The sequence below is a fragment of the Falco punctatus genome (assembly GCF_963210335.1).
Source record: "Falco punctatus genome assembly, chromosome: 5".
NCBI classification, from domain to species: Eukaryota; Metazoa; Chordata; class Aves; order Falconiformes; family Falconidae; genus Falco; species Falco punctatus.
The window spans coordinates 19991593-20007009 of record NC_137584.1 but is presented as its reverse complement, the minus strand read 5'-3'; the positions used below and the strand labels follow the sequence as shown (position 1 = coordinate 20007009).

At 34.6% G+C, this 15417-nt stretch overlaps 2 protein-coding genes across 3 annotated transcripts in view; one reads left to right on the top strand and one right to left on the bottom strand.

Moving 5' to 3' along the window:
• The window catches only part of MCPH1 (microcephalin 1), a 167455-nt gene that overhangs the window by 72626 nt on the left and 79412 nt on the right, over positions 1 to 15417 (top strand). Inside the window, 1 exon segment of the mRNA XM_080387774.1 lies at positions 6756 to 6833. Coding sequence (XP_080243900.1) covers positions 6756 to 6833 — 78 coding nt within the window.
• Positions 6169 to 15417, bottom strand: part of ANGPT2 (angiopoietin 2) — a 53429-nt gene continuing 44180 nt past the window's right edge. For both annotated transcript variants that reach the window (XM_080387740.1, XM_080387741.1), the window contains 2 exons: positions 12736 to 12866; positions 6169 to 11341 (listed from right to left, as the gene is read on the bottom strand). In XM_080387740.1, the coding sequence (XP_080243866.1) occupies positions 11181 to 11341; positions 12736 to 12866 (292 nt within the window). In that variant the 3' untranslated portion in view covers positions 6169 to 11180. The remainder of the gene's footprint in view (positions 11342 to 12735; positions 12867 to 15417) is intronic.

The window sequence follows — 15417 nt, the reverse complement described above, 5'->3', positions numbered from 1 at the left end:
TGCACTGAACCCAGATGGGATGGAGTTAATTTTCTTCATCATAGCCTGGATGGTGCTTTGTTTTAGACTGGTGACCAAAAGAGTGGTGGTAACCCACTCGTGTTTTAGCTGTTGTACAACATTGCTTACACAGTATCGTTATTCTCTTTTTTTGTCAGCCCCCTGCAGCAAGTAGGCTGGGGATGCACAAGAAGTTGGGAGGGGACTCAGCTGGGACAGCTGACCCCAGCTGATCCAAGATTTTCCATACCATATGATATCACATTCAGCTATAAAACTGGGAGGTTTTTTTTTCCAAAGCAGCCATTGCTTGTAGACTGGCTGGGCATTAGTCTGCTGGTGGGAATGATTACTTTTACATTACTTGGGGGTGTTAGAACTTTTTTCTTCCCCCTTCACTTATTAGTGGCCTTTATCTTAACCCACAAGGTGGGGCGGGGAGTGGGGGAGGGGGGAGTTGTTCTTGCTTTTGCCTATCCAGTTCTCTCCCCAATCCTGCTGGGGTAGGGAGTGAGTAGTGACCAGGTAAAGATTTTACCTGTCGGCCCAGGATTAAACACCTCAGTTGTTCACTGTGATAATACAGATTAACTACTTGATCTGACAGTGCAAATGACAGTTTTTCAGCTTTCCTCATGTTTCCAGAGCTCTAAAACATAGCTGGAATTTATATGGAAATAGCTCTTCATTTTATACTGAAAAGGGTTGTAGAATAACTTTAAATTTCATGGTTTCCTTTTTCTTATAAATACTCCAGAATTTAGTTATTGGGCTGAAAACAAACTCTTTTTGCTTGTTTGTTTTCAAGCTGTCTGGCACTTAACCAGTGTGAAGCTTGTCCTACATGATGTACATGTTGTTATCTGAAGATGCTATTATGGTACACTTTGGGGGTTTCAGAAGTTCATGGGGATTAATTTCCCTTGGAATAAAGGGCTTTGCATCTTTAGTCACATTAACGGTCCAGTAATGTGTCTTTGTGGCAAAAAAAAAACCAACCGAAAAACAATAGCACCCTTGGCTGCATTAAGAGGAACATATTTGAGGAGGGGCTTTGGACAAGACAAACTGCACAGATCTATTCCAGCCTCGACTATTACACGATTCTTTGTGTCTGTGAACGAAATACATTGAAATATCTGTCTCACACTTAGTTTTGTATGCAGTTTTAAACAAGTAATAACATATTTGCTCTAAGTTCCTTTCTCCTAATATTGTAGGTAAACACAAAAGCCGTATAATTCCTTGAGAAGAAGCTTCAAATAACTACTAAAATAGCTAAAGATGTAGACAGCTAGTACAAAAGTCCAGTAAAATAGTTTCCTATCTTTGTTCATAAGGCAGTATTTGGATAATCAGTATTCTGACAATTGCTGTCCTGAAATTTCATTGCCCATGTTACGCGCTGCACTTTTATGAACCAATCCATGGTGAAAACATACTCTTTATAGACCAGTACTGACTAGTAGCAATGCCAGATTTTCTTGCTGCCTTACAGTCTACCTTTTAGACTTATCATAGGATCATATCTATCCCTCGTATAATACCAATAAGTTAAATGGAATTGTTCCAAGGATTAGTTAGTTCTTGTAAATATTATTGGATCAAATGCTGAAGTCGTCTTCATTCATTTTATTGAGTCGCTGCTTAGACAAAGTTCTGAAGTTACTAGGAGAGCTGCATGAGAAGGAACTAGAGAAAAATTTCAGAATTCAGTTCTCCAAATCAGAGTTTGTTCAGTGTTATAATATCTGTTCATCTGTGAATATTGCTATTTTTAATTTTTTTTAGAACTGTGCTTTTATTTTTTTATTTTATTGAGTCGCTGCTTAGACAAAGTTCTGAAGTTACTAGGAGAGCTGCATGAGAAGGAACTAGAGAAAAATTTCAGAATTCAGTTCTCCAAATCAGAGTTTGTTCAGTGTTATAATATCTGTTCATCTGTGAATATTGCTATTTTTAATTTTTTTTAGAACTGTGCCTAAACCTTTCATGAGGCTGGATATAGCCTTGTCCATAAATGTCTAATTCCTCAAGTAATTAAATAATCTGTTGCACTGAAATAAAATAGTGCTTTGACCTTCTTACAAAAATATTTCTTGATCTGGTTAAATCTATGTATTTTATCACATAGGCGCATTATTGTCTTACTTCTTATTGTGCCACTGGCATAATTTTGCCATCTTTTTACTCAGTTTTTTTAACTGAATAATTTAACTAGAGAAGAGAAAGCTGAAGCCTTACTTAACCATCATGAGGAATTTCATAGAAGATTAGTCTGGAGAATTTAATTTAAGCAAAATAATCTTTTCCTTTTATTAATGCTACAATACCGAGTCTTTTAAATGCCTTTCTATATGGTAGTCAATCCTGCCATAGTACTTTCATTGGTAAAATACCAATGGTATTGATTTTGAGCAGTGATAATTGTCTTTTGGAAGATGTTTCTTAATGTTTTAAAAAGCTAAAATATCACTTACCTCTACCTTTTTGCTTGTAACTTGGAGAGATAATTTAGGCTGCAATGTTTTTTTTTCTTCTTCTGACAAAAGGGTAAAACTTACAAAGACAGATGTTGGAGAAATATCAAACTTACTGTTTAAGGTTTAATCTTCATAGCACTCTGTTTATATGTTTCAGGATGAGTTAGTCAAGCATAAATCCCGTATGATCAGTATGCTAGCTGGATGGGTAAGAGGCCTTAAATTATGACTAGTCAAGGAGTGTGTTTTCAGACCCTTGAGAACTTGATGTGTGACATAAATTTTCCTATATGGTGTGAATAAAAGAGCACAACTAATATGGATATGCAAAGGAAAACTTTGCACACAGGCTAACCTTATATAGCTGTATAATCTGCAGGACACTTGTTGGAGCTCCATGCCATACAGGTTGCCTGCTGCTGAATTAGACAAAATAGTCCATACTTCGGAACTATTATATAGTAACATAAGATCGATCAACTTGAATCTTGAGTTCAAACCCAAAGGAAAACATTCTTTAAGGCTGTAAGAATGCCACAGAAAAACTATGCATTTCTCTCTTCTCTTCTCTTCCCTCTTCCTATTTCCTCCTTTCTTGGTCCTCCATGACCAGCAAGACTGCATCCTATTAGAACTGGATACATTCTTAATATCTCAGTGTTATCAGTTGTATTTTGCCAACTTCTGATACTCCTATACTCAGTATTCATGCTTGATCCATACTGTACTGCTTTATCACAACATTTTAAGCTAGATCTTTTGTAACTGCACATTTGAAAACTTCTAGATAGCTCTTCTCAATATGAACACATATTCTGAAGTATTTCAGCTTTTTGTAGCCCTTTTTCACATTCTAAGGAACTGTTGAATATGAAGATATTACTGACAACAATAAAACGTAGTTTACTCAAGGATAATATTGCAAATCATAACTTGTTTTCGTCCTAGATTAATTTGAACCATTTTTTTAGTGTTGCTATGAAAATATACTGGTTGAAAATTTGTCTCTGCCAAAGTCAGAAGCAAAATTTCAGTTACTTAGAATTGAGAGCTTTTGCCTTTCTGTTCATGAAAACTGAATGTTTTGGTGACTGGTAACCTAATTATTTACTGCAGGACCTGTTCATGAACTCTGTATCTAATTTTCTTTTTATGTAGGAAAGTAGATATGATGCCTTTGTACTCAATTCCAGAACCATGATGGACAAGCATTAATCCATCTTTTGTGAAGATAAACAAAATTAATTTCTAAACAAAATTCTGTAAATACTACAAGGATTAACAGAGGCTGTTACCATATAATTGGCCTGGAAAATGCAATGGGATTGCTTAAACCGAAGAGATTAGTTATGATTATGTCTTAATAATTTGCATTGTTTGCCTGCTACTCTTGGTACAAACATCATTTTGGTACTATAAGGACATGATGTACGCATTTTACAGCATGGTACATCTGTTCCTGCTCAAAGTTATTTACAAAGAAGTTATTTTCATGCAGCTTGTGTCTAAGAATTGTATTAGGCATTACAGTTTTCTTGGTTCAGTTAAAGTCGGTTCATACTGTCATTAAAAGAAAAATGGCTTGGATTTACACATTTCTTTTATTTGCAATAAATATATACAACTATAAGTATAAAGCTAACAGGTTTCAGTATTCTTGTAAAAAGTAACTCTTTTAAGGTACTACCTTAAAATCCTAAGCTGCAGTCTTAACTATGTTTTTAAGAAGTTACTATGCTTTTCTTCACTAAACACAGCAATGCATTACTATGTTTTGAATAGTTTTTAAAGGTCATTGACTTATTAATGTGCTTATCTCTTATTTTTAGATTTAATATGATAGAATTATTTTCTCCTTTTTGTACAGCTGTTGCATTTTCAAATATTTGGTTGTGTGTTTTCTGAAAGTAAACATAATATTCTTTGGATTTTAGTCAAAGTTCAACAGTAAGTTTGAAGATGTGCTGTTTTTCATTATTAACAAATAAAAATGATCACTGTTCACTTCCAATAGCCTGCAAAACTGGACACCTCCCCTCCCAAGTAAAACACCACTTGCCACATCATGCAAAGCACCACCTTTTGTACCAGTTGATACTACAGGTTGCTAGCTCCTCTGAAAGTCATCAAGCACAAACTACTTTGCACTAAAGACTATAGAACTTGTTTTTAATAAAAAAATTACTTTCTACATTCAGTTTGCATTTGCTTCTTGCAGCAACAGGTTCAGCGCAAAACAGCCCTTTGCAGAAAGTTGTTTTTTTTTCCTAAATACAATTAGGCCATTTTATAAGATTTACTTTACTAGTTTATCATCAGACTGTTCAGTTTAGAACCTTGTTTAGTTAGTGAGCTGTATCAGTGTAAAGGATAACTTTATCATGCTTGATACCTATTATGCCAGTTTTTGCCTAAGGGGAACATTTCATAGCACTGGTTCCCAAATTTCATGAGGTAAAGTTTTATAACGTACATTAAAACTAGGCATATATGGATTTGTACGGCATCTTCCAAAAGAATAAAAAAATACAGAATATTTCAGTTAATTGTGAGTCAAGCATGGTAATAATTTCATGCACTGGTGAAATTCAGCTTGTTCTAAGGTGAGTAATGACAACAATTTAATGGTGCATGGCTGTGCTAACAGTAAGAAACAGACATCATCTATTTGAAATGGCTAGAGAACTATGTAGGGAAAATGTGACTGCCAGGGGTAGAAGAATTATCCTGAACACAGGGATTTACTTTCTAATAAATTCCATATATCTCATTTTGGGGGTATATGTTCACTCCTCGTTCACTTACTACCTGTTGCTGTAGGAGCAGCCAAGGTATTGAGGGTTGCTGTGCTTTTTAATGTTGCATGTATGAATCGTGCTGTCTCTCACTAGTGGGTAACAATGCTTTTTGGAACTCATGTTTAAGGTGTGCCAGATGGCACCTACAGAAAGGATGCTGTGAAGCTCAGTTATCTGTAAAAGGGGAAAGTTGTTGAACTGTGTGACAGTGGACAAACATGGTAAAGAACTTGCCAGCCAATGTGAGAGGCTTTATTGCTCCAATCACATTGATGAAGCCAATGAGAAGAATAAACCCCTCTTCCACCAGTGTGCTTCAGAATTTAGACTGTGTGGAAATTAGTAGCAAAATGTCCTTTGTACAACTCAAGGGCAGAGCCATGGTAGGAGCTTCAGCCTTTTTCCATTTTCCCATAAAGATGATGCTTTTACCACTTGAGGCATAGTCTCTGAACACTGTGAGGCTTTTAGTATTGGAGTCTTAACAGCTGCAACTTATAATGATAAATTGTTTTGAAGAATGGTTTAGAAAATCAGCCCAGGAAAAATACTGGATAGAGTAGTTTGGGGAAAGTTTTTTATATAAAAAAAAAAAAAAAACCCAGCATATTTAGAAATTGAAAATATAACCATTTCAAGTAGGTTTATTTCTGTTAACCATTTTGTGGTGGCCCTGATGGGAACAGAAGTCTGGAAGTAATCTGAAGTGTTAGGATTGCTAGTCTCCAAGAATCATATTGATCCAACGTTTCAGAGCTCAGTTGAACACAACGGATTATGTATTTTCCAGACAGTTGGTACTCTGCACTGTTAGCATCCTTTTTTTGTACTCTACCACATGACATTGACAAAGGAGGATAATAAAGAGAATGAAATTGAACTTTTTTTATGTAATTTGGATTATATACAATAGTTGCATAATCCCAGTCAGTAGAAGGGATTGATACTGGTCCATTATTTTTTAACATCTTCATATGTGATCTGGATGATGGGGAGGAATGCAACTTCAGCAAGTTTGTAGATGTTACAAAACTGTGAGGAGCGTTTGATACACCAGATAGGTGTTCCCATTCAGAGGGACCTTGACAGGCTGGAGAAATGGGTCAACAGAAACTTCATGAAGTTCAATGATTAACTGAACCAAGAGAACAGAACTTATACAGTGTGACTTCCCTTTTCAAATCTTTAATTTTATGTATCATGATGCAGAAAGTTGAATTCTCTAACATTCTCACAAGGTTTTCAAATTTAATGTAGCCATGCATAGAAACAGGACTTTGGTATTTTAATGATTTCTTTCACTTGTAAAATTTTTATCTTTCTGATTGCTTGATTTTCCAGTGAATCATTTGATTTGGGTAAATGAAATATCAAACCAACTATTACAACTGCACTGTTACTTCTAATTACACATTCAAAGAGTTAGCTATTTTAGAAATTAGAAGACTTCTAGTTACCTCTTAATTTATTTTAGGTTCTGTCGTCTTTGGAATTGGGCCACTGGATCTCAGAGGAACCGTATGAGCTTTCATCCAGCTTCCCTGCAGCTCCTGTAAGTTTAATGGCCCTTTAAGCCTGTGACCTTTCTATTGTTTATCTGGGAAATGACTGGCACTTTAAATAGGCTTTGTCAACAAGGCAGCGTACTAGAAAAAATATTTTTCTAAAGCAAATACTGTAAGGTGTTATTTTCTCCTTTCTCCACTACTTTTTTAAATGCATGCAAAAACTTTTGGTTTGCATGGAAAATGCAAAAAATTGATTCACCAATTAGCTTCTGAATAAACTAGCTTTTTTTTTAAGTATAAACATCCTTTTATTTCTTTGTGGTGTATTTTATATCTGTGTTTGTATATAAGCTGGAGAGACATATTATCACCTAACAGAAAGAATATTCAGATCATGGATTCAGTATTTTCAGTCCAGAAATTACTTTGGCAAAGGAAGATTTATGTGGGCTTCTAAAACTACTATGTGGATAGAATGAAGCATTTTTCTTGCCTTTAGTGATCATTCCCAAGTACTGAATTGTGAATTTGTGCGAAAGTGTGTATGTAGGGGCATGGTGTGTCTGTGCCCTAGTGTATCTGCACTCCATGTGTTGTAATTGATTAAACAGTAATTTTATTTTGGTTTTAAAACAAGTAGAACTCCAGCAGGTTACTAGTCAGTAATAGTTTTAATAGTTTTGCCAAAAAAGGTTTCACAATTTCTCTTACACATTGTAGCAGCTAGTTAAATATATTATCATCTGCTACTTGGTTCTCAAAGTTTCATATAAGCTTTGAGGAAAGAATATTTAAAGGGGTTTGAACTTTACTATAATATTAACTGTTAATTTTAACATTCTTTCTAAATCTATATGTAAGTTTATGTGTTCAAGGTGAAGATTTTATTTCATGAGTATATGCTGTATGTTCTCAAAGTGTAGGAAAACTGTAGTAGTTATTCTGAAATAAGCCCAAAGAACCAAATCTTCCATTGTAATGTAGTATTTTTTCTAAAAGGAGGAACTCATTTTTTTATATATAGCAAATACATTAAGAATGGTAAAAACGCGAAAAATAAGCAGCATGCTCTTTTTTCCCCTTTTCTGTATTTGTACGAAAAAAGAACACAGTACTTCAGATTAAGCTGGTTTGAATTTTGTTTCTTCTTAGACTACTTTGTTTAATAACCAAGTGTACCATCAGTAACAACATACATAACATTCTTTGAAAGTCGTTCCTGCTGGGGTTGTAGATTCCGTTTACAGTCTTTATTCCTAAAGCAGAAATATGGAGGAGGAGGATGAGATTGAGAGATGGTGACAAGATAAAATTAAGGGAGGTTATGGTTGTGCTGAGAACCTAAATCACTTGTTTTGCCATGTGCTCCTCTTGCAGAGGAACGTAGTGTCCAAGGTGGTATTTCCATCACTTTTCCAATCATTCCCTGAGTCATTCTGGTTTCTTACTGTAACAGATACCATATTTTTAAAGATATAGTAATTATTTGAGCATGAATTATGTTTATATTCCTTTCCTTGTGTATTTAGAGAAAATGGAAGTGCATTCCACTTTTAAATACTGTTTATTTGATTACAGGAGGGAATTAAAAGAAGGGACTATCTTGCTGTTACATTTTAATTGTTTGTGTCAGGTCCAAAGCAGTTGTTGCAGCCTTCTTTTTCCAGTAATGGCATTCCTTCTGAAATGTCCTCTCACTTCACTTTAATGGTTGCAGTTTAAGCCATGCAATCTCATGTAAAACGTCATTTAAAAACATTCACTTTGAAATTCTACATTCCTGTTGATGAGTTACTCCATTTTCCCAAAAAATGAAAAAGTGTCATTAAACAATTGATCCATTCAATGTCTACACCACTATCTTTGATCACTTTCCCAGAATAGTCATCAAAAGGCCTTAAGCTTCATAAAGACTTTTTTTCAGCAAATCAAAACTAACCATGCAATATGTAACTATTCCTGTCATATAGTGTTTTCTTACTAAAATAATGAAAGGTAAGTCAACCAAAACTTAGCACTATTTTCCTTTGCCAGGTTGAGCATTCATACTGTCCCAGATTCAATCATGGTTTTTAAGAAGCTTTTCTTGGTTTTGGTTTTGGGTTTTTTTAGACTATTGGGCTGGATATGCATACAATCTCAAATATTGGGGGTATTTTCTTTAGTTGTCTAATTAAATGCAATGAAACACTAAATACAGTAATCTAGACTCAGAATTTCTATTAAATTTCATAGAATCACAAAATATTTTAGATCAGAAGGGACCTCTGAAGGTTGTCTGGTTCAGTGCTGTGCTCCAAGGGATTCTCCAGTCCACCCTCATGGTCATAAATGAATAAATTAAAAAGAAAATACATTTCCCCAATTCCAACTTGTGTTTGCTGCCTCTTGTTCCATTGCAGCGCACCGCCAAGAAGGTCTGTCTCCATCTTCTCTGTGTCCTCAGTCAGGTAGTTGTAGACAGCAGTAAGGTCTCCCCTTCCCCTTCCCTTCTCCGGGCCGAGGAAAAGCCAGCTCTCTAGGCCTCTCTTGGTATGTCATGTGCTTCTTGGTTTGTCTAGCTTGTTCACTAGCTTGCTGGCCACCTGTTAGACTTGCTCTTTAAGACATTTCTTAGAAATTCATGAAAGCAATTTAACTACTTTTTTTAGTTTGGGATAAGTATATCCTTACAAGTTTTTGAGGAGAAAGAATAAAATATTAAATAGTAATCTTTAAATACATTATTTTATGCTCTTCAGATGATGACTGTTAATTTACATTTGTTAGGTTTATTTAACATCAGATCATGAAGTAATATAAGAAGTATTTCTTGTCTCTGCTACCCTTTAGTAATGCTGACACATTTTCAGTGAAAAAGAGTGGTGGTGGGGTACTCTGACCAGCTTTAATGACTGTCTGTATAAAATGAAGAGTTTCTTCCATCTTTCTCAAAATCTTTTACTGTTTTTAAGATGGAATACCTTTAGTTAAGTAAGCCTCCAGAAACATTGTGTCTGGGGTTTTCGTTCTGATATGAGAGATGCTCTTGCCTTGTAACTAATTCAGTCATCCACTGAAATTAAAAGTTTACAAAAATATTACTTCAAGGCAAAGACTAAGCATGAGAATTAAAACCTAAAGTTAATTTGGGGAAAAATCTCCACAAAACTATTTTGTGTGATTTATGAAGAAATATCTTCTTAATGTGAACTTTAGTGTACAGTACACAATTTTAAAGCATACAGTACTTAAATTTTTAAAAAAGTAAACATCACCTAGTAGAGTAATTTACTCACATTGTTGCATATGTTAAGGGCCCACCTAGGGAGAAGTCCTAACCTTACTGAAAAAAGCCAACAGAATTAATTTAGATAAATTTCAGATTTCTTTTTTTACTGTTTTTAACATGTAGTAATTTGCATCTTAAGTCATAAGCATGAATTTAATGGTATCAAAGAACTTGCATATGTTTTTCAGTTAGGTCATTTTTACAAAACTTATAGATGTACTACAGCACCAGGTGATAACAGATTGTCATAGACAACCGGACACCTGGTGTTAATGCCGTTGTCTCAGTTTATAAAATACAGATCAGTTATTTTACAGGTAAATAACAAGGAAAGAAAAAAAGTGCAATCTTCACAAAAATACAAAGAAATACACACTATATTGTAATTTGCAGGGATTTTTGTAACTTAAAGATAGTGACAGCAGTACGTACAAACTGAAAGAAATGGCGATTTTCATACATGGTATTTCCCAAGAATAAATGCAAAGTATTTAAATGCTATTTGTCATCTGTTAAATAAAGTAATACAGGCTATTGGAAAAAAATCCCTGAATAAGTGTAAGAACTTGTTTAGGACACTATGAGGGGAAAGAACATATTCATTAACTACAGTATTGAGCTAATTACAGGACAGTAGTTTTTTATGTACATAGAAGGCAAACATGACACAGAGAGATAAATAGTTACTGGTTAAGTGTTTTCTATTAGAGTAATGTTTAATGTTCAGTGATGAGGCAAAATGCGTATTTCTAAAACTATTTTAGGTATTTTTCACAGTTCCAGTTATTTACTAACACATACGTAACATAAATGATCAGTAAAACAGTCCTTAATGTGTCTTGACAGTTTCTTGGATGTTCTTTTTATTCAGTCATTTCACCAAATCACTATTATATCAATCAGGTTGATGCTTTAGACTTTGTGTCTGGTTGAATAATATGAGCTTTAGCTGATCAAGGCTACTGCAATTCAGGAATTGTACTGAACTGATCCCTTCAGAACACTAGCGTATGTTTTCTGGACTTGAAAATGAGACAAGTTGCAGATGTGTGTTTATATGCTCAGCAAATGAAGTCTTTGAAGACTATACAAATACATAATTCACATAATGCAAAAGCATTTAGAAATCTGCTGGTCGAATCATCATAGTCGTGGCTTTGAGAGAGTATCCGGAGCCTTTCCAATAGTACCACTTGATACCGTTGAACTTGTTGTTGTTTTGTCGTAATGGGTAATACATTCCGTTGAGATTAGAAGGGCCACATGCATCAAACCACCATCCTGCAAGACAGAAAACAAAGAAAAACATCAGCAGAGGTGATTTTCAAAATAGTGTATGAGCACACTTTGTTGTCCTGAAATGAGAAAGAAATCTAAACCCAGTTTTTCATTCTTATAATTTGGAAGTGTCAGTATAAAATACTTGCCTCATACTCAGAAAAGAAACATATTTATGTATTAACTACATATTTTTGAAGCTTATTTAATACATTGTAGTTTGAGAAGGGAAGGTCTTCAATCAAGCTTAACTTATTGATATAAAATGTTATTGTTGACAGTCTGAGGGCAGAACTTGACTTGAGCTATAATGATACTGATTTGTCTTTGGTTTTCATCTGCTCTTTGGTAAATTATTGTTCTTCACAGATTTGAGTTCCTTTCTTAATTCTTCTTAGAGTATGAATTCAGTTATCTGTTTCAGTTCTCTGTGCAGATCAGTTCGAAACCTCCATGCTGAAACTTGGTAAGAAAGAAAAGGAGAAAAAAAGCAGCCCAAACTTATTTTGTATCCTTGTGGTCCTGACCTGTTAGTGGGTCATAAGGAAAATTTATTTTTATTAAGAAGATAGTATTTTTCTACTTTTGTTACGGTGGTGATAATGTGTGTGTTCTGTTTTGCAGGGCAGTAATCCAATTATCCTTTTGGATAAACTGAAGCTGTTTGTCTTGCAACTTGTGCTATAGGGAAACAAACCATTGCTTAAGAGGTAACAGGAACAGAAGTCAAATTTACAAAGCAGTTTCCCACATTTCAGAATGTGGAATTCTAGACTGACAAATTACAGAATGGCTTGTGTGGTTCAAGGTAAAAATACCACCTAAAACTCCACTACTGAACAATCATGAGAAAACTACAGCTATCTCATATATGTGGTGTATTTTTGCCATTTCATAATAATATAGAAAGATGGAATTAAATACTCATACCTTTCTGTGACATGTATGGTATACAACAGTTTTGGGGGGCTTTCTTCTCCTCAATAGTTGGGGAAAGAATTTGTGCCTAAAGAATCAGGAGCCATTTCACTAACTAACTGAATCTCTACAAGGGTAGAGGTTTTTTGGGGGGGGAGTTAAGTGTTTTGACCTCTGAATGTTATTTCTTTCCTTGGAAGAAGACTGCTCTCTCTGATTAGATCCACAATTACAGGCTTATTGTACCCCAACTTCAGAGACTTTTTTCCTCCAGTTTTAACTTCTCATGTTTTACTTTTAACTAACTTCTGTCAAATGTTAAAATATTTCATTTGGAGTCACTGTACTAGTGTTTCTATCTGTGAGTTTTGGACTTCTTCAATAGTCAAAATTTACCAAGTTAAAATTATAATTTATCTCCTAGACAATTTCAGTGCCAATAAAAATAGGAAGACGGAGAAACAAAAAAACATTCCTACCTCCTGTTAGCATTTGTGAACATTTGCAAATACATTTGTCATTGTCTGCATCCTTTGTGCTAAAATCATTTCCTGGTTGGCTTATACTACTTATTTTGCCCGCTGTCCCAGTAAGTCCTTTAAGGTAGATCCTGTAGAAAGTGAGGAATGGAAAAACAATTATTACATGGAAGTTAGTGGTAGTTGATCTGCAAAATAATAATGGAATCATTTGCAATAAATATCCTGTTCAAACAGTTAAGTTCTCTTCTGGCCAATGTACTGTTGTAAGCTGTTTTGCAGCATGGTGTTTTCATATGAGCAGAAATGGTTAGCGTAATATTCTAATGAATAGCCTCTACATTTGTAGAAATGACTGTTTTGTTCATGTCATATTAGAAGAAAAAAATTTCAAATACATCATGCATTTCTTAGTACTGTAAGTACATTGTGTGCAGTTATTTTTTTAATCAAGTTCTAAAGTTTAAACCAGAACTTTTTTGATTCCTATTTTGTTGTTAGCACAACATGGCAAGGTAGTGTTACAACTTTGCATCTGCAAGACATGATAGCATGACCTGGATTACTAATTACCTACTAGTATCTGGTATTTTAGGAGTTGCTCAGTATTTCCCTTTCCACTTTCCTAATTCTCCTTTTCACAGCCTCATAGATTTATTTTTGTTAAATCGTCGCAGGTATTTAAGTGTACTTCAATTTCCTGGCAAGATAAGCTTTCAGCGAGGCTGGTGTTGTTTGGATGGGCTTACACAGGTGCAGATGCAGTCTCAGTGGGGAGACGCACAGGGCACCAAACTGGAGAGGCAATTACACAGCTATTACTGTGTTACCCTGAATTGGAAGGACTTGAGCCCTCTGCTCCCACAGTCTCTGGTGATTTCATTTCTGTATCAAATAGTTCATCCTTCTCAGAAGCGTTCTGTTTGTTTAAGGAAGAGATCTGACTCTGTGGAGAAGTAATTTGTCCCCAGATCAGTCTTCATCTGGGGTGTAATCCTCTGCTTATGATAGATGCTGTCTTTGGTAGTTTAACAGATATTTTTAACCCATTTTATATCTTCTATTTGAAAATATTATTAATAAATGAATTTTTATTCATTTAGGTTTTAAAAGATCTGCTCGTTACAGATTTTCTCAAAAATCTCTTTCACAAAGTTAAATATTCTGTCTTTTCTTCAGATTATTTCAAAATTCTGTCAGCCAGTTTCTAACAAAAATGGTATTAAAGGTTCCAAATATAATGTGTGAGCCTAGGTTTGATTTTCAATTATCATTTGAAGTTCAATGTAAGCAGACTTTTGGTCTATTATGATTATTATTATTGTTATTGTTGTTGTTGCTATTATTATTATTAATTTTTTTAAAGTATGGCTTAGTATATCAGTTGGTGTGAGGCAGTGGATGTAAATTGTTCTGACTGGGTAACAGGAAAACCTTCTTCACCACGAGGACAGATAAGCAGTGGAACAGGTTGCACAGTCTCCACCTTTGGAAGGTTATCAAGACCCAGCCAGATAAAGCCTTGAGCATCCCGGTCTGACCTCAGACCTTTGAAATCAGGAATTTTTGACTCAAAGTCCATTCTTATCTCAATTTTTCTATGAATCTATGAAATTTGAGTTTTATGGCCCAACTCGTAATCCTTCGAGCATTAAGAATATATTGTCATTTTTAATGCAATGGAAGACGCTCTTAATTGATACTTTGCAAGGTTTTTTCTTTTTTATAATATAATTATTAATGTAAATATATATAAACCACTGCATTTTATGATGCATTCCATGTTTGGTTGCATACTAAAGTATGTATTTGCAGTCAATCATCTTAGTTTTCAGTAATTAATTTTTAATACTTTAAATGAACAAAGGTAATGAGCCGTTTTGCAAAGGTTGCCTTATAAGTATTTTAAAGCATTACTTACAAAATTCTCTGCTGTAGATTCTAACTGTTTCCAGATGAAAAAATACTTGCTTTGGAGTTCAGACAACTGTATACTGCTAAGGCAGTAAGATCTAATGGGAGAGATGCTGATAGTTTTGGATTGCTTTGCATATAAGACCTGAGTTGAAATAACAGCATCAGTTCTCTCAGGTGTCAGACTGACTTGTTTACAACAAATAGTTGCTAGAAAACTTGGAAAAATTCATCTAAATTTAGACAATTTTTCTGTCCAGTCACCTGAAGCTCCGTGAATCTTTAAGACTCTTAGATAAAAATTTCATGGGCCACGTAGTAGGAAAGTATCTGCTATACACTGCAGAGTCTCTAGTTTCTTCTATAATCAACAATATCTACTGCATTTACAGAGAGCCTGGAGAATATAGTATGAACTGCCTGTATATTTCACGCGGCTGATACTATTTCAAAATGTGTGATACTATACTATTTAAAATGTATAATACTATGATATTTATATATAAAGTACTTATTTAAAATATGTATTATTTCCTATTTAAACCACATATGTAAGAAGAAATTGAGAAGCTTTACATTTTACAGAATGATGGGAGCGTAAGTAATAGGTTCATTAAAATCTTGTGTTTAAATTTACAAGTTTGACAGTGTGTGAGACTGGACATCTGCTCTTAACTTCATTTTCACAGGTAGTGGGTCACAAGCCAGTGGGTCACAGAAAGTGGTAGCATTACCTCAGTGTGCTCTTCATGACATCAGACCAGCTCA